The sequence below is a fragment of the Herpailurus yagouaroundi genome, unplaced genomic scaffold, assembly GCF_014898765.1.
Source record: "Herpailurus yagouaroundi ecotype Mexico unplaced genomic scaffold, PumYag 190, whole genome shotgun sequence".
NCBI lineage: Eukaryota > Metazoa > Chordata > Mammalia > Carnivora > Felidae > Herpailurus > Herpailurus yagouaroundi.
Window position 1 is genome coordinate 1,874,430 of NW_024412421.1, and position 27,762 is coordinate 1,902,191.

A 27,762-nucleotide genomic window follows, 5' to 3' on the forward strand; every position below is an offset into this window, starting at 1 on the left:
TTTTTCCCCATTGAGGATGATGTTAGCTGTGGGCTTTTCATAAATGGCTTTTATGATGTTTAAGTATGTTCCTTCTATCCCGACTTTCTCAAGTGTTTTTATTAAGAAAGGGTGCTCAATTTTGTCAAAGGCGTTTTCTGCATCGATGGACAGGATCATACGGTTCTTATCTTTTCTTTATTAATGTGATGTATCACGTTGATTTGCGAATGTTGAACCAGCCCTGCATCCCAGGAATGAATCCCACTTGATCATGGTGAATAATTCTTTTTATATGCTTTTGAATTCGATTTGCTAGTATCTTATTGAGAATTTTGCATCCATATTCATCAGGTATATTGGCCTATAGTTCTCTTTTTTTGCTGGGTGTCTTTCTGGTTTAGGAATCAAAGTAATGCTGGCTTCATAGACTGAGTCTGGAAGTTTTCCTTCCCTTTCTATTTTTTGGAATAGCCTGAGAAAGATAGGTATTATCTCTGCTTTAAACGTCTGGTAGAACTCCCCTGGGAAGCCATCTGGTCCTGGACTCTTATTTGTCTGGAGATTTTTGATGACTGATTCAAGTTCTTCGCTGGTTATGGGTCTGTTCAAGCTTTCTATTTCCTCCTGATTGAGTTTTGGAAGCGTGTGGGTGTTTAGGAATTTGTCCATTTCTTCCAGGTTGTCCAATTTGTTGGCATATAATTTTTCATAGTATTCCCTGGCAATTGCTTGTATCTCTGAGGGATTGATTGTAATAATTCCATTTTCATTCATGATTTTATCTATTTGGGTCATCTCCCTTTTCTTTTTGAGAAGCCTGGCTAGAGGTTTGTCAATTTTGTTTATTTTTTCAAAAAACCAACTCTTCGTTTCATTGATCTGCTCTACAGTTTTTTTAGATTCTGTGTTGTTTATTTCTGTTCTGATCTTTATTATTTCTCTTCTTCTGCTGGGTTTAGGCTGCCTTTGCTGTTCTGTTTCTATTTCCTTTAGGTGTGCTGTTAGATTTTGTATTTGGGGTTTTTCTTGTTTCTTGATATAGGCCTGGATTGCAATGTATTTTCCTCTCAGGACTGCCTTCGCTGCATCCCAAAGCGTTTGGATTGTTGAATTTTCATTTTCATTTGTTTCCATGTATTTTTCAATTTCTTCTCTAATTGCCTGGTTGACCCATTCATTATTTAGTAGGGTGTTTTTTAACCTCCATACTTTTGGAGGTTTTCCAGACTCTTTCCACTGGTTGATTTCAAGCTTCACAGCATTGTGGTCTGGAAGTATGCATGGTACGATCTCAATTTTTGTATACTTATGAAGGTCTGTTTTGTGACCCAGTATGTGATCTATCTTGGAGAATGTTCCATGTGCACTGGAGAAGAAAGTATATTCTGTTGCTTTGGGATGCAGAGTTCTAAATATGTCTGTGAAGTCCATCTGATTCAATGTATCATTCAGGGCCCTTGTGTCTTTATTTACCATGTGTCTAGATGATGTATCTATTTGTAAGTGGAGTGTTAAAGTCCCCTGCAATTACCACATTCTTATCAATAAGGTTGCTTATGTTTGTGTTTCTTATATATATTTGGGGGCACCTGTATCTGGCCCATAGACATTTATAATTGTTAGCTCTTCCTGATGGATAGACCCTGTGATTATTATATAATGCCCTTCTTCATCTCTTTTTACAGCCTTTAAAGTCCAGTTTGTCTCATATAAGTATGGCTACTCCAGCTTTCTTTAGACTTCCAGTGGCATGATAAATAGTTCTCCATCTCCTCACTCTCACTCTGAAGGTGTCCTCAGGTCTAAAACGAGTCTCTTGTAGACAGCAAATAGATGGTCTTGTTTCTTTATCCATTCTGATACCCTATGTCTTTTGGTTGGCGCATTTAGTCCACTTACGTTCAATGTTATAGAAAGATATGGTTTTAGAGTCATTGTGATGTCCGTAGGTTTCATGCTTGTAGTGATGTCTCTGGTACTTTGTCTCACAGGATCCCCCTTAGGATCTCTTGTAGGGCTGGTTTAGTGGTGACAAATTCCTTCAGTTTTGTTTGTTTGGGAAGACCTTTATCTCTCCTTCTATTCTAAATGACAGGCTTGCTGGATAAAGGATTCTCGGCTGCATAGTTTTTCTGGTCATCACATGGAAGATCTCCTGCCATTCTTTCTGGCCTGCCAAGTTTCAGTAGAGAGATCAGTCACGAGTCTTATAGGTCTCCCTTTATATGTTAGAGCACGTTTATCTCTAGCTGCTTTCAGAATTTTCTCTTTATCCTTGTATTTTGCCAGTTTGACTATGATATGTCATGCAGAAGATCGATTCAAGTTCCGTCTGAAGGGAGTTCTCTGTGCCTCTTGGATTTCAATGCCTTTTTCCTTCCCCAGATCCAGGAAGTTCTCAGCTATTATTTCTTCAAGTACACCTTCAGCATCTTTCCCTTTCTCTTCCTCCTCTGGGATACCAATTATGCGTATATTATTTCTCTTTAGTGCATCACTTAGTTCTCTAATTTTCCCCTCAAACTCCTGGATTTTTTTATCTCTCTTTTTCTCAGCTTCTTCTTTTTCCATAATTTTATCTTCTAGTTCTCCTGTTCTCTCTTCTGCCTCTTCAGCCCGAGCCGTAGTTGTCTCCATTTTATTTCGCAGCTCATGGATAGCATTTTTTAGCTCCTCCTGGCCGTTCCTTAGTCCCTTGATCTCTGTAGCAAGAGATTCTCTGCTGTCCTCTATACTGTTTTCAAGCCCAGCGATTAATTTTATGACTATTATACTAAATTTACTTTCTGTTATATTGTTTAAATCGTTTTTGATCAGTTCGTTAGCTGTCGTTATTTCCTGGACGTTTTTCTGAGGGAAATTATTCCGTTCATTTTGGACAGTCCCTGGAGCGTTGCGGGACTGCGGTGCACTTCCCCTGTGCTGTCTTGAGTAACTTGCATTGGTGGGCAGGCTGGAGTCAGACCTGATGTCTGCCCCCAGCCCACTCCTGGGGCCACAGTCAGACTGGCGTGTACCTTCTCTTCCCCTCTCCTAGGGGCAGGATTCACTGTGGGGTGGCAGCCTGTCTGGGCTACTTGCACATTGCCAGGCTTGTGCTGGGGATCTGGCGTATTAGCTGGGGTGAATCGGCAAGGTGCACAGGTGTGGGAGGGGCAGGCTCAGCTTGCTTTTCCATTGAAGATCCGCTTTGGGAGGGGCTCTGTGGCACTGGGAGGGGTCAGACGCAGGAGGGATGGATCCGCAGAAGCACAGCATTGGGTGTTTGCGGGGTGCAAGAAAGTTCCCTGGCAGGAACTGGTTCCCTCTGGGATTTTGGCTGGGGAATGGGCATTGGAGATGGCGCTGGCGAGCACCTTTGTTCCCTGCCAAGCCGAGTTCTTTCGTCTTGGGCTCAACGATTCTCCCTCCCATTGTCCTCAGCCCTCCGGCTCTCCGAGTAGAGCTGTTAGCTTATAACCTTTCAGATGTCAAGTCCTGCTTGCTGTCGGAACACACTCCGTCCAGCCCCTCCGCTTTTGCAAGCCATACTCAGGGGCTCTGCTTGGCCAGCGGACTGCCCCTTCCGCCCAGGCTGCCTCCTGCCAGTCCGTGGAGCGCACACCGCCTCGCCGCCCTTCCTACCCTCTTCCGTGGGCCTCTCGTCTGCGCTTGGCTCTGGATACTCCATTCTGCTAGTCTTCTGGCGGTTTTCTGGGTTATTTAGGCAGCTGTAGGTGGGATCTAAGTGATCAGCAGGACGCATGGTGAGCCTAGCATCCTCCTATGCTGCCATCTTCCCAGGATGTCTTCATCAGTTGCATTTTTAACACTAATAATGAAGCAACAGAAAGACAAAGAAACTGATCCCATTCACAATTGCACCAAGAAGCATAAAATACCTAGGAATGAACCTAACCAAAGAAGTAAAAGATGTGTATGCTGAATACTATAGAATGGTTATGAGGAAAATTGAAGAAGACATAAAGAAATGGAAACCATTCCGTGCTCAATAATTGGAAGAATAAATATTGTTAAAATGTCAATACTACCCAAAGTTATCTACACATTCAGTGCAATCCCAATCAAAATAGCACCAGCATTCTTCTCAAAACTAGAACAAGCAATCCTAAAATTCATATGGAACCACAAAAGGCCCCGAATAGCCAAGGTAATTTTGAAGAAGAAGACCAAAGCGGGAGGCATCACAATCCCAGACTTTAGCCTCTACTACAAAGCTGTCATCATCAAGACAGCATGGTAGTGGCACAAAAACAGACACATAGACCAATGGAATAGAATAGAAACCCCAGAACTAGACCCATGAAAGTATGTCCAACTAATCTTTGACAAAGCAGAAAAGATATCCAATGGAAAAAAGGCCGTCTCTTTAACAAATGGTGTTGGGAGAATCGGACAGCAAGATGCAGAAGGATGAATCTAGACCACCTTCTCACAGCATTCACAAAAATAAACTCAAAATGGATAAAGGACCTGAATGTGAGACAGGGACCCATCAAAACCCTAGAGGAGAAATAGGAGAAAACCTCTCTGACCTCAGCCGCAGTAATTTCTTACATGACATATCCCCAAAGGCAAGGGAATTAAAAGCAAAAATGAATTGTTGGGACCTCATGAAGATGACAAGCTTGTGCACTGCCAAGGAAACAATCAACAGAACTAAAAGCCAAGCAACAGAATGGGAAAAGATATTTGCAAATGACATATCAGACAAAGGGCTAGTAGCCAAAATCTATAAAGAGCTTACCAAACTGCACACCCAAAAGACAAATAATCCAGTGAAGAAATGGGCAGAAGACATGGGTAGACACTTCTCTAAAGAGGACATCCAGATGGCCAACAGGCACATGAAATCATGCTCAATGTCGCTCCTCATCAGGGAAATAGAAGTCAAAATCACACTCAGTTATCACTGCACACCATTCAGAATGGCCAAAATGAACAAATCAGGAGACTATAGATGCTGGCGAGGATGTAGAGAAATGGGAACCCTCTTGCACTGTTGGTGGGAATGCAAACCGGTGCAGTCACTCTCAAAACAGTGTGGATGTTCCTCAAAACAGTAAAATTAGATCTACCCTGTGACCCAGCAATAGCACTGCTAGGAATTTACCCAAGGGATACAGAAGTGCTGATGTATAGGGGCACTTGTACGCCAATGTTTATAGCAGCACTTTCAACAATAGCCTAATTAATGCAAAGAGGCTAAATGTCCATCAATTGATGAATGCATAAAGAAATTGTGGTTTATATACATAATGGAATACTACGTGGCAATGAGAAAGAATGAAATCTGTCCTTTTGTAGCATCGTGGATGGAACTGGAGAGTGTTATGCTAAGTGAAGTAAGTTATACAGGGAAATACAGATACCATATGTTTTCACTCTTATGTGGATCCTGAGAAACTTAACAGAAGACCATGGGGTAGGGGGGAACTACCATATGTTTTCACTCTTATGTGGATCCTGAGAAACTAAACAGAAGACCATGGGGTAGGGGGGAAAAAAAGGAGTTATAGAGGGAGGGAGCCAAAATATAAGAGAGTCTTAAAAACTGAGAACAAACAGGGTTGATGGGGGTTGGGAGGGATGGGAGTGTCGGTGATGGGTATTGAGGGGGGCACGAGTTGGAATGAGTACTGTGTGTTGTATGGAAACCAATTTGACAATAAATTTCATATTTTAAAAATTAATTAATTAAAAAAAGTTTTATGGTTTTGTGTCTCACAGTAATTCATTTGGAGTTTATTTTTTGTGCAGTGTAAGGAACTGGTCCAGTTTTATTCTTTTGCATGTAACCCTTTAGTTTTCCTGGCACCATTTTTGAAGAGACTGCCTTTTCCCAATTACACATTATTACTTCCTTTGTTGTATAATAATCAACCATATAAGTGTGGGTTTATTTATTCATATGTGGAATTTAAGAAACCAAATAAATAAATGAACAAACAAAAAAGAGGCAAACAAAAACCCATACTCTTTTTTTTTTAATTTTTTCAACGTTTTTTATTTATTTTTGGGACAGAGAGAGACAGTGCATGAATGGGGGAGGGGCAGAGAGAGAGGGAGACACAGAATCGGAAACAGGCTCCAGGCTCCGAGCCATCAGCCCAGAGCCTGACGCGGGCTCCAACTCACGGACTGCGAGATCGTGACCTGGCTGAAGTCGGACGCTTAACCGACTGCGCCACCCAGGCGCCCCAAAACCATAGTCTTAAATGCAGGTAACAAACTGTAAGTTGCCAGAGAGTAGGTAGGTGGATGGGGGGGATAGGCGAAATAGATAAAGGAGATCAAGAATACACTTATCTTCAGGAATATTGAGTACCATATTGTTGACTCATTATATTATACACCTGAAACTAATATAACACTGTATGTTAATCATACTTCATTTAAAAAAAGAAAAAGGCAATAAAATGTTAAATTAGTCAACAAAATAAACATGGCACTCAAATGCAATCTTTTATTGTATCCCACATTAGAAATAAATCCTAAAAGGTATATCTTGGGTATATTTGGGTAAATTTGATATAGCATATATATTAGATAATTTAGTAACAATATTAAATTTCTTGGGTTTGTTGATAATATTATGGTTATGAAGGCAAATGTCCTTGTTTTTTTTTTTTTTAAAGTATCTGTTTTATTTTTTTTTTAATTTTTTTTTCAACGTTTTTTATTTATTTTTGGGACAGAGAGAGACAGAGCATGAACGGGGGAGGGGCAGAGAGAGAGGGAGACACAGAATCGGAAACAGGCTCCAGGCTCTGAGCCATCAGCCCAGAGCCCGACGCGGGGCTCGAACTCATGGACCGCGAGATCGTGACCTGGCTGAAGTCGGATGCTTAACCGACTGCGCCACCCAGGCGCCCCAAATGTCCTTGTTTTTAAGACATGTTTTTGAAGTGTGTGATAAGTAAATTCACGGATTATTATTCTTCCATTTATTCATTTTTTAGAATTAAAGGTATTCATCAGATCATATTAAAACTTGAGTTTACCTCCACAGAGCTTATTAAGGAGAGTGGAATATTGCTAGATCCTGGTAGAAAATAAAGGAATTATTTCAGGTCATCATATTCACCTTAATACTGTGAAAAGGTAATAAATATATCCTGGCAGCCTAAATGTTTTTACTCAAATGCACCTGTTTTTTTGTTTGTTTGTTTGTTTGTTTTACTTTCTCAGTCAGAAGTGAAATATTCTTCTGGTTTCTATTTTATTTGGTGAAGAAAGGAGAAATAGGGGAACTTCATTAAAAGAGAAGAACTCTTCATAGTGGCTGATTTATTCTGGAATATTTTAGTTTTGGTTAAATGCTTATTAAAATTAGGGGCAGAAAATTATTTTAAAGACAATTTAACGGGGTGCCTGGTGGTTCTGTCAGTTAAGTGTCTGACTCTTGACTTTGGCTCAGGTTGTGATCTCAGTTTGTGAGTTCGAGCCTTGCATTGAATGGGGCTGTCAGGGTGGAATCTCCTTGGGATTCTTTCTTTGCCTGGGTCTCTCTCTCTCTCTCAAAATAAATAAATAAACTTAAAAAAGACAATTTTAGAAAAACTTGAATTTTATTTTGTTTTATTTTTAGATGAGGTTGGAATTGAACACAGATTCTCTTGTATGGTCCACTGTTACCTGTGCTATAATTTGCCTCTATTAAAACACTTGTGTTGGACATTAGACAGAAAAATAGATCATAGAGCAAAGTCATGGTAGTTTTACTACAGTACCTGCATTTGAGGAAGGAATGATATTCTAATAGCAACTTACTTTTGTCTGACGTTGACAGTGCTATGTTAAAATGATCATTATCGTTTCTCATAGTGGTATATGAGATTCGCAGTTAGAATAGGAAGAAATTGTAGTCTACTTTTTAAGGAGATGGGTGATACTTTTTATCAAGGGAGGATGAGTGCCAGATATTTTAGTTAAGATTCAATGAAACAGTGAATAAGTTACTTTCATTTTTCAGTCATGGTTAAGTGTCATCTACCTTTTGATCCATGGTAAAAAACGGAACCTAAAGTTAGAAGAATATCTTCACCTTGCTAAATAGTTACATTTAACTGATTTTTTTCTTTTTAAAAGCAAGAGAGGGACGCCTGGGTGGCGCAGTCGGTTAAGCGTCCGACTTCAGCCAGGTCAGGATCTCGTGGTCCGTGAGTTCGTGCCCCGCGTCAGGCTCTGGGCTGATGGCTCGGAGCCTGGAGCCTGTGTCCGATTCTGTGTCTCCCTCTCTCTCTGCCCCTCCCCCGTTCATGCTCTGTCTCTCTCTGTCCCAAAAATAAATAAAAACGTTGAAAAAAAAATTAAAAAAAAATAATAAAAATAAAAAAAAATAAAAGCAAGAGATATAAACAATGGTCGATTGATTTTAAACTAAGACCCAAGAGTATAAAACTGCCCAAATACATCATGTGTCATACTGGATGTGTGTTTTTTTTAAAGGAATCTTTGACTAAGGTGCCCACCTTGACATTATTAAACACATGGTAGACCAAAGAACGCATGTGCCTACATTAATCTGTGTTGCCTTGAATCCAACCATTGCATAACCTAAAGGGATTGGTGTTAAAAATCGCCTCTACTCTGTAACAGCATATTAAAAAAAAATCTTTTGGTTGGTTTTTCCAATTTAGAATATCCTTTAAAGTTTTAGCCGAGTCAGTGTAGAAATATTGCATGCTATTTTGAAGCAATTGGCTAACTTCCTTAAAAGAAGGAGAAATCAACACAAGTTTCATCATAGGACTTTTTTTTTTTTTTTTTTATTGCAGCATTTCTACATCTGCAGGGAAAATGGAGTTTCACTGTTACAGAATTAGTAGATGTGGCCAGAACATAGGATTAGTCAGATAGTTAAATACTTAATTACTGGAAGCTCTGCTTCCTTTTCAAATGCATTTCCAATTTGTTTCATGAGTTATCTCTCTTACCCAGGCGCATTGATGATGACAAGGGAAGGACCCATGAGCTGGAGCACTCGGCTATAAAATGTATGAGAGGAATTCTCTACTGCTATATGCGTCAGGCCGATAAGGTAAAACACTGTAGTGTGGACGGGAATTCTCACATCGTTCTGAAGGATTAATTTAACCAGTATAGCAATAGCATCTTCTAAAGAGGAATGTACTTTCAAAAGGTAAAGTCACATCCTAGAGCAGTCTAGATAGCTTAAAACAGCCCTGCCTTCCCAGCCCAGGGTTTGAAATACTGAAATTAAAGAAACACCGTAAGCAAGAGGTGACTGAGAATTGTTATTTAGGCTTTAATTTGTTTGTATGTTGGATCTGGTGTTTGATAAAGACTCAGTTTCTCAGGAACGTTACAATATCCATAATTGTAACCAATATATTACTTAAGAAAATTCTTATCCAAATCCTTTTGCACATGTGCTTGCCCTGGCTTAATTGAACTTTAAAAATACTTCATCATTTACATGTAAAGAGGACAGGAATTTTTGGCTGAGAAAATAGCAGATTTTACAGGGATATTGTGGAAAGTAAAATAATATACATAAAAATCAGTAATTATAATAATTACTAAAATAATATACATAATAAAAAGTCTAAGATTCTATGCAAATATAAGATGATAATTCTCCTACTTACCTACATATCTGTGTCCCTGGGTCCATATACATCAGTAACTATATGAGTCTCCAAATCATCCCCAGGTTTGATGATTCAGTAGCAAAGATGTACATTAGTAATTATGAATGTTTTATGTTTTTATCACTTCATATTTTATGTTTTTATGTAAATATTACATTAAGTTTTTGTGATTGTATATTTTTTTAAGATCTGTATCTGAAGTCAAAACTGAAAAAAAATTATACTCTATCAGAATGTGGCAACAAGAAAATGTTAGTTGGCAGAAAAAGTAAATTTATTCACCAGCTCATAATAGAGATATGTAACAAACCTGTAATTGTCTACTGAGATTTGACTTTGCAAATCATTATTATAAAGGTTTTTCAGTGCTTGAAATAAATCATATTGTCATACTTGACTTAAACTAGTATGTCATATATATTGAAGTAATTGTGATTAATTTTTTTTTCCTAAGTGTGGGAAGTTTACTGTTTATTTCACATTTATCATCTCATGAATGCCTAATGTCTGTGAATTAACTTGTTTCTCAAGGAAACATTGTGAGACCAGTGAATTTCATATGTTTATTAAGCAAGCTGACAGACTTAAATAAGTAATGTTTATCAAAAGGAAGGAAATGATGATAAAAAAGGGTCTTTGTGGCTTAACCAATTGTTAATATCCCTTTCTGAATATTACTCAACCTTACTAACCAATCTTCACAATTATGTGTTCTTTTGAATACAGCTTAAACTGCCTTGAATTTCTTAAATTATAAAGAATTAACATTTCTTTCCTTTATGTAGTTATAATGTTAGACAAAGTAAATGTGAGTTGTAAGAAGGTGTAGATCATATTAGGATTAGGTATGTATGCATACCACAAAATACAGGGTTTTACATATTTTAAAGCATTTTTATTGTTGTAATCTTTTCTGATCCCCATAACCTTCTAGAGTAGGAATGAAGGATATTTTCATAATTCACATGTGACTGTGAAGGACTGACTCAGAGATTTAACCACACATGCCCGGCTCACTGCCTGCTACCAAACCTTCACCTCATTGATGCCCACCATTTTCTTCATGATTCTGCAGCTGTAGAAATATGTAGTAGAATATTTAAAATATGTTTGCATATTTTAAAATGTGAAATATATATTTTTTGCCTTTTTTGTAAAACTAACGTGAAGTGTATTTATAGCAATAATTTTTTATTTGACTTTAAGGTTTATTTTCTTTGTCTTCTGAAGTAAAATCATGACATGCTTCCTAACACATTTTCTAAAAATACTACTGAAAAGATTTTAACTCATTATGCATTTGAATGAATGGAGTTGTCCTTGATTTGCAGAATGTAGAGCAATCTGATTTCTATTATTATCTTTCCACTTATCTTAATGCCTACTTAGTCATATTAGGAATTGTTTTTTACCTTTAAATGTTCATATTCTCTCATTTACTCTATTTTCTAATACCATCCCCACCCCCACCCCCAACCCTGGGAGAAGTATTCAGAATTTTTCAAAATAAATTCAATTTGCTTTGAGTAGTTTGGAAGGCAAAGATTTCCTTTATAATGGGCTATGAATGTTTCTGTCCCTAGCTATCTATATAAAAAATTTGTCTTAAATGTTACTGAGTAGTTTCTAGTTTATTAAAAGTCATTAAAATTTTATAAAATTTATTCTTCCGGGATTCCCTTATGAGATGATATTCCCACCTAAATTCTGTGTTAGGTCTATACATTAAGAATGGATGACAAATTACTCACCTTTTCATAAATGATAAGCTGTTTATTCACAATTATTTAAGTTTCCAGGAAAAATCTAAAAATACAAGTTGAGAAAACATTATTTTAGATTTTTTTGGTTTAGAAAATTTTGCCTTAATTATTCTTTATTTTTATTTTCCTTTCCAGGTGCCCAACATATAAAATACTGATTAATGTCCCTTGGTTTTTTTGTTTGTTTTTGTTTTTGTTTTGTTTTTTTACTGATTTCAAGAATAGTTGTTCTCTACAATTCACATATAATAATGCCTCATTAATTTTCAAAGCTTCTATAGTCTGGGTCTTCTTTTTTTCCCCTGGCACAGTGTTTGAATATAAATTCTCATACTGGGTACTTGTGTATCTTGAAGACAAATGACAAACACTATGTTACCAACTGTAGCAGTAACTTTTTTTTTTAATGTTTATTTACTTATTTTGAGAGAGAGAGAGAGCTCATACAAGCATAGGATGGGTAGAGACAGACGGAGAGAGAGAGAATCCCAAACAGTCTCCAAGCTGTCAGCGCAGAGCCCTTCACAGGGCTGAATCTCATGAACTGTTAAGACCGTGACCTGAACTGAAATCAAGGGTTGGACACTTAAATGACTTACCCACCCCAGTGCCCTGTCGTAATAACTTTCTTAAACTGATAAAAACCTTATTCTTTTAGATCTTTATCAATAGGCAAAATGTATTTTATTTTAATTTAAGCATATTTTTTTCCCGAGAGCCCAGAGTAATGTTCATCACTTTGAGATAATAATCATGGTAGTGTAAAAGACCCCATTGATTTCTATTTGTGTAGCCTAAGACTGTTGCCAGCAGTTTCAGATACTGAGAATGGATAGCCCGTTAATACTGGATGTCTTGGTCATTTTATAGATAGAAGGTATACATCTCTACCTTCATCCTCATCCTCTCATTCCTAACTATCTAATGGTAGGGCCTTGCTTTCATTTTCTTGACTTCAGTCATAAGGAAGGCTATGCATTTGTTTATGGGGTATTTGCAGGGCTCTTGAGGGTGTGCAAAAATATATTAGCCCTTTAGCACAGTAGTGTCCAGTGAACTTTCTGTGATGGTAGACATGCTCTGTATTACTGTGTTGAACTTTGAAGAAGCCACTAAGCCCATACGTCTATTTGATATGTAGTCAGTGTAAATGAGGGACTGAATTTCTAAACTTTGTTTGTCATTTAATTAGTGGCCTGTAGCTAGTAGCTCCATATCGGATAGTGTAACTTGTAGAAGCTTAAAGATAGTAAGAGTGTATAAAAAGAAGAAATTTTGAAGAATAAGCACCCTGATGTAGGAGTCCAGGGAAAGGAATTTGAGGTACAGTTCAGAAGGGACTTTATAAAAGAAGGTGTTTTTTGGAGATAGAGTTTTAATTATGAGAAGAAATTTGAAGGTGAGGAAGAGAATATAGCTCCATGTGCTTTCTTAGCCAAGTGAAACAAGACAAAGTCATAACCATGCAGATATTATCATCACATATCTTTTCAAGGAGGAAAAGCTTCACATATAGCTTTGTGTTATTCTATCCATTCTCTGTTTGTATTCATCTCATAATTTCAGGGGCTGGCATAGTACTTGGTATATGATTGGTATCAGAAAGTGTTTGCCAAATTGAATTGAACAAGCCCTAAAAAAGTAGATAGATTTTTTTTTTCCCTTGGAGGTTGTTAGGTCATTTAGCATTTACTGAGTATTCTAAAATGGTTAGATTTTATATGCAGTTGATAAGTACAGGTATGATCTATGTTCTCTTGGAATTGGTGCCTTGTAAGGAGAGTATATGTGGCAAAGGAAATGAAAAGAAAGGAGCATAGGTTACAATTTGTGATCCTTAGAGAAGGAAATAGCATTTGAAGTTTTGAACACCAACTGAATTAGAATGAGATTTGAAGCACTTTTTCATTGAGTATCATAGAAGCATTTTCAAATAGCAATACAGTGGGTTGTAATCACTGAAATCCTGTCCCACAGACTAAACCATTATTTGACTCTAAAATAAAATGATACAAAACGGTTGCAAAAGCCATTGCTACCACGTTAACAAGGTCCCTACTACACTTTATTTGCTATTTGTGACATAATTAAATATTCAACAATCATGTTAACTATTAAAATTAGTAGTTATGAGTTTTTTTCTGTTTGCTTTCTTTAGAAAAAAATAACATTTCTGCTTTGCTCTGTCCTCTGCTTTTAAGCTATAGCTTTCGTCATTAAAAAGTTTCATGAAAAATAATTTATAACTTCCAAAGTTGGATGAAAATGTGAGTTATGAGTACTATTTGAATTTTGTGTTTGATTCTAGGTCCAGCAGTTTAAGCAGGACCCACGCCCAGCAACCTGTCTTCACTCTGTTTTCAATGTGCATACGGGAGATGAGATCCTCTCCCATGAGGAATATGGCCATCTTCAGGTAAAAGGAGAAGACTACAGGTTTTCTTCTTCTCTGTGTGCACTCAGGTTGTAGAAGATTTTAGGCTATTTATAAATTTCATAAAGTAGATTTCATAAATTGTTTAAAATAAAAGTAGAAAACCAACCATAAAATGGAGAAGTGAAATGAAAACTGCCAGGGCTGAGTTAGTTATTGTGATTGAGCATTAAATCAGACTGAGGTCTTGGTCTGCAAGCAAAAAAGGGCAAGTGGATGGTTTATAATATTATTACTGTCTAAAAGAAGGGCTCTCACAGTTCTTTCCATGACAAAAGCTTGCACTTACAAAATTTAGAAGTACTTCAACACGTAGGAACTAGAGAATAAAAGACAGTTGACAGTGATATAACAGCAAATCAGAAATTTTTGTTACATGACAGCTCATTTTTGATATATCAACCTTCAACAAAGCTATAAACATACCCCTAAAATGTAATTCCAAAAGGCATTACTGGAGTCTATAAATTTTGTCTTATATATTATATTAAATTTTATACCTAGGCTAACCATGCACTGTAGGATTTTGTTTTGTTTTCACTTTTTTTTCTCATATCTGTGTACTCCTTTTAGCTGGACATCCTGTTGCCTTGTTTTTAGGTTATAAGTACTATATATGCTATTTATCTTTAATGAGTTTTCTTCCTGCTCATCATTTGATTCTGCTGTCTTTAGGACAGAATACTTATTATTCATATATTCCTTACTAAAATAAGAGTATGTCCTTTTTATAGTCCCTCTCTCTCTAGAGATCTGAAATGTCTTACTTTAGTATGACTTCTGTAGACATAGAAAGCACAGTGTCCCCATTTCTATGTGGCAGAAACTCTTAGACTTATTTCTAACCAATTCCTTGGGGAATTATTAGTATTATATGTTGCTCAACCTTCTCCTTATAATTATAACATAATTAGGTTTTATGTATGTACCTTTTGCTTTGACAAATATGTTTACTGTTTGAAATAGGATTTCCAGAAGATAATGGTTCATTTATTTTTGTATCCCAGAATTTAAGCTTAGTGCCTGGCTCATAGCAGATTTTAAATAAATGCTGGTCAACCTGTTATTTGGCTGTTTCTGTACAGTTTGCCACTTGATGATATTTTCTCACAGAAGCATCTCAGAAATGAGAGCAAAGAGCTCTTGGAAGTGTAGTTTGTAAATGGTTATCCATAGTGATGAAATTCCTTTGAAGTCATTTCTAATAGGCCAGTATCAGTGTTTACATGTAAGAAAATATTTGGGTAAACCTGGCAGTGGTTTGAAGCTCTTTTCCACCATGTTCTGAGAAGGGCCACTCAACAGTTTATGTCAGTCTAAAAAACCTAAACCCAGAATCTTGTATGTTTCTGTCTGGCTTACTTGGACCTTGACAAGACCCTTACACCCACTGGACTTTGAATGCTGAGAAGTCAGGAGACATCTAGGATAGTTCTGCTTCCTGAGAGAGCCACCTACTCTGCCAGGTCCTGGTGGTGGTTTTAGGTAGTTTCAGTGAGCATCTTTGCTGCAAGAATTTTCGCTGCATGTATTTTCACCGCATAACTAATTGGCTGTAAGGCAATTTTACTTTGAAAGATAAAATCACAAAAATAAAAGAGGGACATTAAAAAGGACATAATATAACATGAAAAACGAATGACAAAATTAAAAAGTCTTTTTGTGAAATACCAAACACTAAATGCATTTAAAATACGTATAGATTCATGGGAACATTGTGCAAATAACTGGTTTTATTTTTTGGATGTACCTGAGCATTTGTTTTCAAAATCTTTGGTTCAGAGTTACTACATCTTTCTTACTTGTTAATTTTCTCCTCATTTGGCATTAATTTTTTTCATTATTCACTAAAATTTCTTCCTTCACTGAGAGGGATATCAGTTTCCAAATACTAGGGTGCATATTGGTAATTGGTCTTTGCATTGCGTTGTGAAAGACATCTACCCTGTTGTTATTTCTTGGCATCTTGTCACATGTTTATTCCTAGACATTTGATGGTTCTCTGGGAAATGTGGGTTCAAAACTCTGTGTCATTACATAAACCATTATGAGGTCTAAGATTTATATAATATAAAAAGTATGGAATACAAAAAGATGATTATGAAAATATAAGACATATAATATAAAAGTGGGAGTTTCACATCAATGGAGAAATAAAACCAAACTGTCAAATCAAACTGTCAACCAGTTATTTTTTTATCTTTTACGGCCAAATTGCCTCATGGCCATTTAGTTTAGTGGAGAAAATATACACACTGAAAATGTTTGCAGTAAAATGCTTGTGACAAAGATGTCTAAGGCAAAGATGATTGGGCAAAGATACCCAGCACACCTGATAGCACAGGCATGCTTTGTCCAAGGCGTCTCAGACACAAATAATTTTCTGCCCCAGCTTTCTGTCAGTTCCTTGGTAAGGATTGGAGGAAAGTCGAGGAAGGTACAAGACACCAAAGCTGTGGGAGGGTCATAATCTTCTGGGTTAGAATCACATAAGGACAAAATTACATTGTGCTTTCTCTTTGTTTTTAAATAATCATTTTCCTAGCTAATTTTTTACTGTTTCCTATGTATGTATTTGTTTATTATATAACAGCTTTATTAAGAAACAATTCATATAACATACAATTCACCTATTTAAAGTGTACAATTCATTGGTTTTTATAATACAGAGTTGTACAACCACTACCATAGTCAATTTCAGAGTATTCTCATTATCCCATAAAGAAATCTGTGCTCATTAGCAGTCACTCCCCATCTTCCCCAAAGCCCCCCGCCCTAGGCAATCACCAGTCTTTCTATTTCTATAAATACTCCTATTCTGTAAATTTCATATACATGGAATCATACAATATATGGTCTTTTGTGACTGGCTTCTTTAGCATATTTTCAAGGTTTGTCTTTGTTGTAGTGTTTATCTTTCACTACTTGTTTACTTAAGACAATTTACACATCCCCTTCAGGATTTTTGTGAGAATCTTTTTTTGTTAAAGTGGACATTATTGTCTTTATTTTCTTTTCTATCATATAATGTCTATCTTTAATAGACTAAAAGAAAAAAGTAAGTCATTTGTTTATAAAACTCATTTGTTCATAAATATATTTTAAATTCTATGCTATGCCATTGATTAAAATCAGTATGTCCCTGCAGTTGCTTACATCAATTGTGCATTCTCTGAGAATAAGACTGTTTTCAAGATTTGCTGCCTATTATTTATGGTGTACTGGCAAAGTCCTAATGTCTTACATGCCAAATAACTTTTTCATTTACATACATTTGAGATGAATTGACATTACATAGCTGCCTGTGGGGCAAAACTACTTCAAAGTAGGGTACATTAGATTCAGAATTTGAAAATAAATCTTCTAAAACAAATGTTACAGAAACAGTTGCTAACAGTTCTATTTGTGGCCATTTTCCTAATCAGATATTAACCATCAAGGGAATTTGAGGATTTTAGAGTTTTATATTCAAAGCTGGGATTTTATTAGGAACTAAAAAAAGAAATAGTTTTTGTTTGCCACTATTAGAGCAAATGACTTGTAATTTTAGCTCCTTCATAACAGTCTTTCTGTTATTTCCTTTAACCTTTTAATATTGTTTTTCAGATAAATACAGTGTCACTCTATCTCCTTTACCTTGTGGAAATGATTTCCTCAGGACTCCAGATTATCTATAACACTGATGAGGTATGAATTTCCCAAATTCTAGTGGTAAATTTCATCTCTGAAAATATCTTTTTTCCTTTTCCTTTTTAAAACTTATTTTATAAATGACTTATTCATATAATCAGATATTGGATTTTGGATGTGGGATCAAGAATGTTTATATTTTCAATGCGAAGCACTCTAAAAATGAATGAAATATATGAAGATTGCAAAGCTTTACACCTATGAAGTCTCTGCTTCAGGTGATCTGAATGAAATATTAACTTGTTAACACTCAGAAAATTTTAGTAACAGTGAAGGTAAAGTAGCATTTGCAAATTTTCTTAGAGATTTTTTGTCTTTTTTTTTTCATATTGCTGCTTTTTGTAATCCATCTTTTTAAAAGTAAAAAGATACTTATATATTTTTTTGTGGGAACCTCGGTAGGTTTCTTGATGTTTTTTTAAAAAATCAATACAATGTTCTTATTAGAAAATTTGAAAAGATGAAAAGCATCCCTTTCATAGGCACTAATGCTTGAACAGATGCACATGCTGACACATTTTGAAATATGCCACAGTAGGAGCAAAACGTTTTTATTGTTGAAATGGTACATAGAGTAAGACTCCATCAAAGAGCAGGTATGCTATATATACTTGTTATTATTTCTGTGCGATGATCCATTCAGGGAGAACAAATGTATTATAAAATTAACACCCCAGTCATCATGGGACTGCAGTGAGGGTGCTGTGAAATGGTATATGTAGTCCTGTCCTCCAGTAGTGTATAGTCTTTTACATCCTTCCAGTTGTGCTTTTTTAATAGTAAGGAGAGTCTATTTAGATGCTCAGATAAATAGTAAAGAAGTAATTAATAGTACCCACTTACGGTTTCTTCTGTTTGATCTATCAAAGAATTACATGTTTTATTTCATCCAAATAGTTCTCAGTTTTTATAGTATTGTGAAATAGTGGTATTCAGAGATTTTGGGTTGGGGAAGGTGCGGAAGAGTCCTTTTTCAGACCAACTTAAGCAGCATCCTAAAACACAAAACAAATGGAAGAAGCTTGATTCTAAGGACAGAAGGGATCCCAGAACCAGCGCATAGAGTTTTTCTAAGAAATTCCAAGATATCCATTATCTTGTAAGCAACAACTAACATCGAAAATTACAAGTGGCTTCCCAGTAATGTCACTGATAGTAGTGGTAAGATTGCCTTAGTTAGTGGTAACATTGTTTTGTTTGGCAGTTTGTCTTAATTTTTAATTTTTAACATTTTATTTTTTGCTTTCTCCATAACTACCATAGTTCATTTTAAATCTTCAGTTATCAACTGACAGTTTTCCAAAATGTGATACTGCTTTACCCTTTCCATTCTTTTTTATATGATTTGAATATACTTAAGCAATTTTGATATCTTCTTCTTAAGCTTTCTTTTGTCTTTTTTTTCTTATTTTTTTCCTTACCCTTACAGTTTTTATTCAGTAGATATAAAAGTTTTATGTAACAAATTTCAACAATAGGCCTTTAACATGTATACTTAAAATCCTAGAATAACAAAACATGTTATTGAGGCTCACTATCTTTATCCTTGAGTTTGTATGTACTGTGTCAGAAATTATATCAAGAAGCAATAAATGGTCCTGCATAGAATCTTTCAGAGAAAGAAATTCCTTCTATCTAATTATTTCAGAGAAGTGAATCCTTTCTAAGATAGTACAACTTGGAACCATTTCTTTTTAATTATAACCTATACCCCGAATGGCAGGTTTGTAGCCCTGCCTCTTTTCTTCATTCCCAACCACATCATATCTCAGGACAACCTATAGACCTTTCTCTGTTTACTGTCAAATTTTTAATTTACCCAAATCTTTATTTTTTTAGGATTGAAGACTACAGAGTTTACATACATACCCAACACACACACACACAGACACATAATATACATACTGTCGACACTTTGGTTTATTTAAAAAAATTTTTTTGTGTGTTCATTTTTGAGAAAGAGAGAGAGTGTGAGCAGATGAGGGGCAGAGAGAGAGGGAGACACAATCTGAAGCAGTCTCCAATCTCTGAGCTGTCAGCACAGAGCCCGACATGGGATTCGAACTTGCAGACTGTGAGATCATGACCTGAGCCGAAGTCAGATGCTTAACCGACTGAGCTACCCAGGTGCCCCTATTTTTAATGAATCATTTTCCTTAATTTAACAGCTTATCATCATATCTTTCCCGATTCTCTTGTTTTTATACACTTTGTACCCATATTGTATTTCCTTAAGGAAAAGGCCATTGTCTTTTTTTTTTTTTTAACGTTTATTTATTTATTTTTAAGAGAGAGAGACAGAGAGACACAGAACAAGCATAGGAAGGGCAGAGAGAGAGGGGGAGACACAGAATCCGAAGCAGGCTCCAGGTTCCGAGCTGTCAGCACAGAGCCCGGTGCGGGACTCGAACTCACAAACTGGGAGATCATGACCTAAGCCTAAGTTGGACGCTTAACCAATTGAACCACCCAGGCGCCCCAAGGCCATTGTCTTAAGGGTATGCTTCTTACGGTGGTGTGTAAAATAGTGAGTGCCAGTGTTTGAGCTCATGAATCTTGCTGGGGAACAGATTTCCTAAAGGCAGGAACATTAGCGTATTTTCATGTGCTATGTCTTGTGGTTACCCAGTATAAATTGGTGTCTATAGAAGTATTGCCGTGAACTTTTGCAAATTGGATTTTTATTTAAAGAAAAAAGAAAAAAAACCGTGAGGGTGCTTGAGTGGCTCAGTCGGTTGAGCATAGGACTTCGGCTCAAGTCATGATCTCCTGGTCTGTCAGTTCGAGTCCCGCATGGGCTGTGTGCTGACAGCTCAGAGCCTGGAGCCTACTTCAGATTCTGTGTCTCCCTCTCTCACCGCTCCTCCCCTCCTCACGCTGTCTCTCTGTCACAAAATAAATAAACTTTTAAAAAAAATTAAATAAACAAATAAATAAAAAACTGTGAAAGAGGCAACCTTCTATAGTTCTTTCCTGGCACTCTTACTTGCTTTCTCTTCTTTATCTGGACAGAAATCCATAATGTATGTTAAAATTACATATTTTAATAAAAGTTTATGTCTTTTATATATGTGTGTATATATATATATATATATATGTATATGTGTGTGTATATATACCGTATATATATATATATATATATATATATATATATACACCGTAAAGTTCACTCACCTAAGTCTGTCTTTCCCTCTATTAATGGGGATAACTCACATTTGTTGGAGTGGAGAAATGTAATGAACTGCCACATGTAATTCAATGTCTTGTTTCATGACATTTTCCACAAATAAATTTCCTAAAAGTAGATTAAAAGAAACAAGAATCATTCAGAAATAGGTCCAGAGAAACTTACTTTATTTAAAAAATCAAGGACCCACCCCCCAATTTGTATAACAAATGATTTTTTGCTTTATGTTTAAGATAATTTTTTCTTGCTTTTTGGTTGAAAACCACAGTTTGGCGACCCCACAACTGTAAATATTAAAGAGGACTTTGAAAGTAAAGATATACAAGGTTAAAATTTTGTTCCCCTTCTTAAGTTTTAGATTTGCTTTTATTTATTTTTTAACTTTTTTAAATGTTTATTTATTCTTTGAGTGAGAGAAAGAGAGAGAGCATGAGCAGGGGAGGAGCAGAGAGAGGGAGACACAGAATCTGAAGCGGGTTTCAGGCTCTGAATTGTCAGCACAGAGCCTGATGTGGGACTTGAACTCACAAACCACAAGATCAAGACCTGAGCCAAAGTCAGATGCTTAACCCACTGAGCCACCCATGCTCCCCTAGATTTGCTTTTGTTTTTAATTAAGATATTAAATCTGTTAATTATATGTCTCAGTGTTATGTTATATTGGATAAATCTTTATACATGGAAGTGGAAAAAACTACCTGTATAGATTCTAATATCCCTTTTCCAGTGTCATGCTGTTATATGACTAATTTATTATTATTAAATTTTTATTATTATTAAATTTTTATCTTAATGTTTATTATTAAACATTATTTATTAAATAAATTTTTTTAATTTTTTGAGAAATGGAGAGAGAGATAGACTATGAGCAGGGGAGGGGCAGAGAGAGAGTGAGACACAGAGTCTGAAACAGGCTGCAGGCTCTGAGCTGTCAGCACAGAGCCCGACGCAGGGCTCAAACTTACAAACCGGGAGATCATGACCTGAGCCCAAGTTGGACACTTAAACGATGAGCCACCCAGGTGCCCCTAATTTTGGTATTATTTAACGATGGGTCACAAGTCATAATGTCCTATCATTTTAGAAAATAACTAACCTCGGATAGTCTTCTTACAATCTTAAAATTTAAGGAGAAATAAGAATTAATTGGGGGTAATACTTGGAATGGTCTATCAAACCAATTGAATTGACAGAAGTTTGTGAAATAGTCCTGTATGCTCCAGTTCTCTTATATTATATTTTAATATAATTTATTGTCAAGTTAGCTAGCATACAGTGTACACAGTGTGCTCTTGGTTTCAGGGATATAGAGTCCTGTGATTCATCAATTACATACAACACCCAGTGCTCATCCTAACAGTTGTCCTCCTTAATGCCCATTACCCATTTTTCCTTCTCCCTGCACCTGTCATTAACCCTCAGTTTGTTCTCTGAATTTAAGAGTCTCTTATGGGTTTGCCTCCCTCTCTGTTTGAAACTGTCCCCCATAGTCTTCTGTTAAGTTTCTCAAGTTCCACTTATGAGTGAAAAAATATGATGTCTGTCTTTCTTTGACATATATTTCACTTAGCAAAAAAAAAAACCCTCCAGTTCCATCCACATTGTTGCAAATGGCAGGATTTCACTGTGTCTTGTTGCCAAGTAGTAGTTCATTGTATATATAAAATCTTCTTTATCCATTTATCAGTTGATGGACATTTGGGCTCTTTCCATGATTTAGACAAATATATTTGAATATTATTTCCATGAATGAAAACTTGTTTATTCAGGAATGGTCAGTTACTTCTTCAGATTGTAAGTCTTCTATAAAAATGCTGTTCAAAAGGCATGTGCTTATTCAACGTGAGACCTGGATGAGTCTCCTTTAGGACTGCCTCTCATGTCATTTACTTTTTGTTTTGCAAATATACCTTCTACCATCTGACCTAGAAGCTTTTTTCAGATGTTTTCAGATTGAATGACTCATGGAATTTCTTACTTAATCTATTAAGTCTCTACTGACGTATGAGAAATTATCTCAGAATTTAGTGGCTTAAAATTAATAAACATTTATTATCTGATAGCTTTTGTAGGTTAGGAATTTGAGAGCAGCTATGCAGGGTGGTGCTGAGATGAAGTCTCTCATTTGTTGCACTGAAGCTGTCAGTCAGGTTGTTGAAGGTTTTCCTGAGGCTAGAGGACCCACCTGTAAGGTGACTCACTCACTTGGCTGTTGGCAAGAGGCCTCTCCAAAGAGTTGCTTGAGTGTCTTTACAATATGGCGAGTAGCTTCCTCCACAGGAAGTGATTCAACAAAGCATGATGGTAGTACAGTGTTTTTTATGACCTAGCCTCAGAAGTCACCCTCCACCAGTTTGTAATATCTTATTTATTATACAAGTCAGTGTGGGAGGGGAGCATAAATAGTGGGATTTGGAGAAGATTGGGAGCCAGCATTCTAAGCAATAGTTTTAGTTGAACTTTGTTAGAGACTTTTTTATGATACGATTTTTTTTCCTCACACACTAAAACTTATTTTTAATTTTAAAAATAGTCATTATTTTTCCTACTCCTATTATTTACTGAGTTTTTTGACTTTTGCTTTGTGTGCATGTTTTATTATAATACTAGCAGTTTTTTTGCTTCTGTTTATTGTACAGTTACTTTTATGTTATAGATGCTGTTTTTTGGTATGAAGTGGTTTACAGGCTGAATTTGAGGGGTCTCTGTCTTTTAAAAGAGTAAATCTCTTTGAGTAATTTTAGAGACGTTACAAGATATGCTTAGTCCCTGAATGTCAGCAATGTACACAGAAAGATGAATGTTACTCAAACTATTTACAGATACTTTTCTCTAAAAATAGAAAGATACTATTATTCTTATTTCTCAAAATTATACATAGCAATAATAACAGCTAACGTTTGTATAGCAGTTATTATATGTTGTCACTGTTCAAAGTGATTTGCATATATATAAATTCATTTAATCTTTTCAACACTATCAGGTATATATAGTTTCTATCTTCATTTGAATGACAAAGGTAATGCAAAGAGCCAGTAAGTGGCTTGTCCAAGGTCTTTTCTGCAGTCAGTGGCAGGGCTGGGATTTAAACTGTGTGGTCTGGCAATAGAGTCATTTTCTATAACTGACAGTAAGTCTTATATCTTTGTTTACCTTGAGCAGATTGTATGACACATGTCAAGTGACATCATCATGTTCAAGTAATGAGGGCAGCTGGTAAGACTCGGCTTACAGATTTATATATGTACAGATGCCTGTATTCATTTATGTACCCTTCCATGAATAATGCAATTATTTGACAAATAATTACTGAGTTTCTACAATGGACTAAACATTGAGAAAATGGCAGTGAAAAAAGAGATTAGTCTCTAACGTCATGAAGTCCACATTCTAGTGAGGAAAATAGAATTAATAAATGATTAAATATACAGTATCAGGTAGTGACATATAAATTATTTGAGTGTAAGGGGAAAATAGAAATAAAATTATAAAACTTTTTTAAGTAGAGTTATCAGGACCCTACTGAGTTTTAGGCTTTTCTGAAAAAGAACACTTGAGCAAATACCTTCATGAAATAAGGTAACAAGTTGTGCAAATATAAGAGGAAGAACACTTCAGGGAGAGGAAAAGAAAAGTGTTAAGCCTTCAAGATTGAATGTGCTTGCTGTGATTGAGGAATAGCTAGAAGGTTTTATAATTGGAGTGAGTAGATGGTCAGAGAGTAGTAGAGATTACTTCTGAGTAGTCAGATGCTGTGATGAGAATTTAGGATTTTATTTCAAGTGTGGTAGGATGCCATGGGAGCTTTTAAGTTAGTGGTATGATTAGAGTTATGTTTTAAAGGGTTTACTTTGGTTTCCATGTGGAGAATAGACTATATATAAGAGGGCAAGATTGGAATAAGGGAGACCAGTTCAGTTATTTTAATAGCCAGGGGGAAGAATATTTATAGCTTGGACTAGCATGATGGCAGTGGAAGATATTTCATTTTTGATATGAAATAAAGGTAGTACCAACAAAATTAGCTTATGGGCTAGATAAGCAGTATGAGAGAAAAAGTTAAAGATCACACAACATTTATGGGTCTAAAAAACTGGATAATATTATTTAACTGACGTAGTAGAGAAGATGGGAGAAGAGGTTTGGCTGTGTAGTGGTGATATGGGTAGGAATTGGGAGCTTGGTTTTAGATATGTTGAATTTTAGGTGCCTATTAGACACTAAAAGAGAGATCACATGGGCAGGTGGATAGCCTACTTAGAAGTCGAAGAGAGAAGTCAGGGGTGGCAATATGAATTTGGGAGTCATTATTCAGATGTTTAAATCCAAGGGACTAAATGAGATTACTTGGAGTATGAGTATAGCTAGAAGAGGGAAGGAGTAAACCCTGGGCACACTGGATATGGGAAATAACAATAGTATCCAGCAAAGCAGTTTGAGGAGGAGAGCTCACTGGTAAACAAGGGAATGGGGTATCCTAGAAGCTAACCAAAGAAAGTGCTTCTAGGAGGAGGAAATAATCAACTATCCAGTAATGTCCAGAGGTCAAATAAGGTGAGGACTAAGAATTGATCATTGTTTTTAGCAGTGTAGTCATTCATGGGGTGACCACATAATTCCTTTTTTAACCAGGACATTTTTGATAGTGAAAGAGAACACCATTAATAATTATTCCATGACAACAGGCATAAGTAAGAATGATGCAAACATTACTGAAGTCACTGGTGAACTTGATAGGAAAAGTTTCAGTGGGAACAGTAACCCTGATTGGAGGAGAAGGGGAGAAAAGAAAATCACTTTACTGAGAAGTTTTCTTGAAAAGAGATCATGGAAATGGGGTAGACTTTGAACCAAGTCAGTCATACTGGATTATAGATTCTTAGCCCTCTTGTAATTTTACTTCAATGTAACTTGAAAATAAATAAGCAGTGCTGTGTCAGGAGTCCCAAAGGCCACCCCTAAGTTGATGAGAGAGTCCTGGAAGAACTGGCAGGACTTGTCATGTTGTCATAGTCGTGGATGAGATTTATTATAGACAAAGAATATAAAGCAAACTCAGCCAAAGGAAAAGGCACATGAAGCAAAGCCTGTGAAAAAACAGGTTCAAGCTTTTAATAGTCCTTTCATGATGCAGTTATACAGAACATGCTTAATTCCTCCAGCATCAAATTGTGACAACATATCTGAAACTTTGTCTCTACCATGTAAGCTCATTAGGGAGTTACTGCCCAAGGTGTTTACTGGGGTGTAAACGTGAACATCTTCTACCCAGCAAGTACCAAATTTCTAACTCTCAGGAAAGCAGGTATTCAGCATGACATCTGTTTAGGTAAAAAATATTGTTTGCACTAACTGTTTAGGTATAGCAAACCACAATTGTGACTTAATAAATTATTCCTTAGTCCTGCCTATCTATGAAAGAATATTTCATCATGTATTAGTCATCTTAATTACAGGAATTTATAGCTTATATATAAATGATAAAAACTATTTTGGATGTCAGAATATTTAGAGCTTTTTGTGTTAGACAAATGAGCAAGCATAATCGTTTCTAACAAATCAGAGTGTATATTATCACTTTTTGTTTATTTTAACCCAAATGGGAAAATTATATGTGAAAATTGAACCCAGTAGCCCCTTGTATATGAGAAATTTTAGAGATTTGAGCTTACTCCAATATTCTTTTGTTGTGAATGTTAAATGAGAAAATATAGCTGTGTCATGTTTGCCGTGATGCAGCCTAGTTTTCCAGATGCTTTTATTTCTTCTTAGGTACTCTTTTTCTGAGGTGTCTTGGCGTCTTATAGTCTTCCTGGGTGTTATTAACCAAATTTTAGTGATGCCAGTTTACTGACTTCACATTTAAAAATTTTTAAAAATATATTAAAATAATCAAGTATATCTTTTTACTTTGTTTCTTTGACCTTTATTAAACATATATTTAAGAAAACAAGTATAAATTACAGTTCTTAATATATGGTGACTTGAAGAAATAAAAAGTTTCAAATATAATTTAGTACTTTTACTGATCTCAGTTCCCACTTATTACTGACCACTATGTGGGGGGTTTTTAGGTGCAGTGAATTATGTTTTACAAGAAAATTTTCTTTCAATCTAAATCCTCAAATACATTGGCATAATTTTTTTCATAATATCCTTTTATCATTTTAACAATTGTTGGTTCTGTAATGATGTCCTATTTTTAGTTCCTAAATTTGATAATTTGTGATATCTCTCTTTTCTGATTGGTCTTACTTACAGTTTTTTCAGTTTTATTAGTCTTTTTATTTTTATTATTTTTTTTAATTTTTTTTTTCAACGTTTATTTATTTTTGGGACAGAGAGAGAGCATGAACGGGGGAGGGGCAGAGAGAGAGGGAGACACAGAATCGGAAACAGGCTCCAGGCTCTGAGCCATCAGCCCAGAGCCCGACGCGGGGCTCGAACTCCCGGACCGCGAGATCGTGACCTGGCTGAAGTCGGACGCTTAACCGACTGCGCCACCCAGGCGCCCCTATTAGTCTTTTTAAAGAACCAGTTTTTTAGCCTTGTTGAGTTTCTCTACGGTATGTTTTGTTTCATCCATTTCTACTCATATCTTTATTTCCTTTCTTCTTTCCTTATATTTAATTTATCTCCTTTCGAGGTTTTTCTTTATATGGAAGTTCAGATCATTGAATTTTAGATTTTCTTCTGCCTAATGTATATGTTTAATACTTTAAATATTCCCTCTGTTGTATTCTAAAAGTTAGTTATACTCTTATTATCATTCAGTAAAAATATTTTCCAGTCACCATTATGATACACAGTTTCCCAGTGAGCTATTTAAAAATGTATTTCTTAATTTCCAGACACTTGGAGATTTTCTGTCTTTTTAATATGACTTCTAGTATAAATCTACAGTGGTCAGAGAACATATTCTATATAGTTACAATCCTTTAAATTTTTTTGTGATTTGCTTCTGATCCAGCATATGGTCATTATTGGTTAGTATATCCTGGAAACATGACAAAGATACTTCTGGCTATACTCTGTTAATCAGGCTATTTATAACTTTTATGTGTTGTGCAATTTTCTGTTATGTTCATT

The 27,762-nt window shown here is 35.9% G+C and overlaps 1 protein-coding gene across 6 annotated transcripts in view; it reads left to right on the plus strand.

The window, feature by feature from the left end:
* Positions 1-27,762, plus strand: part of PHKB (phosphorylase kinase regulatory subunit beta) — a 267,004-nt gene that overhangs the window by 61,975 nt on the left and 177,267 nt on the right. For all 6 annotated transcript variants that reach the window (XM_040497929.1, XM_040497930.1, XM_040497932.1 and 3 more), the window contains 3 exons: positions 8,926-9,025; positions 13,671-13,778; positions 17,403-17,483. In XM_040497929.1, the coding sequence (XP_040353863.1) occupies positions 8,926-9,025; positions 13,671-13,778; positions 17,403-17,483 (289 nt within the window). The remainder of the gene's footprint in view (positions 1-8,925; positions 9,026-13,670; positions 13,779-17,402; positions 17,484-27,762) is intronic.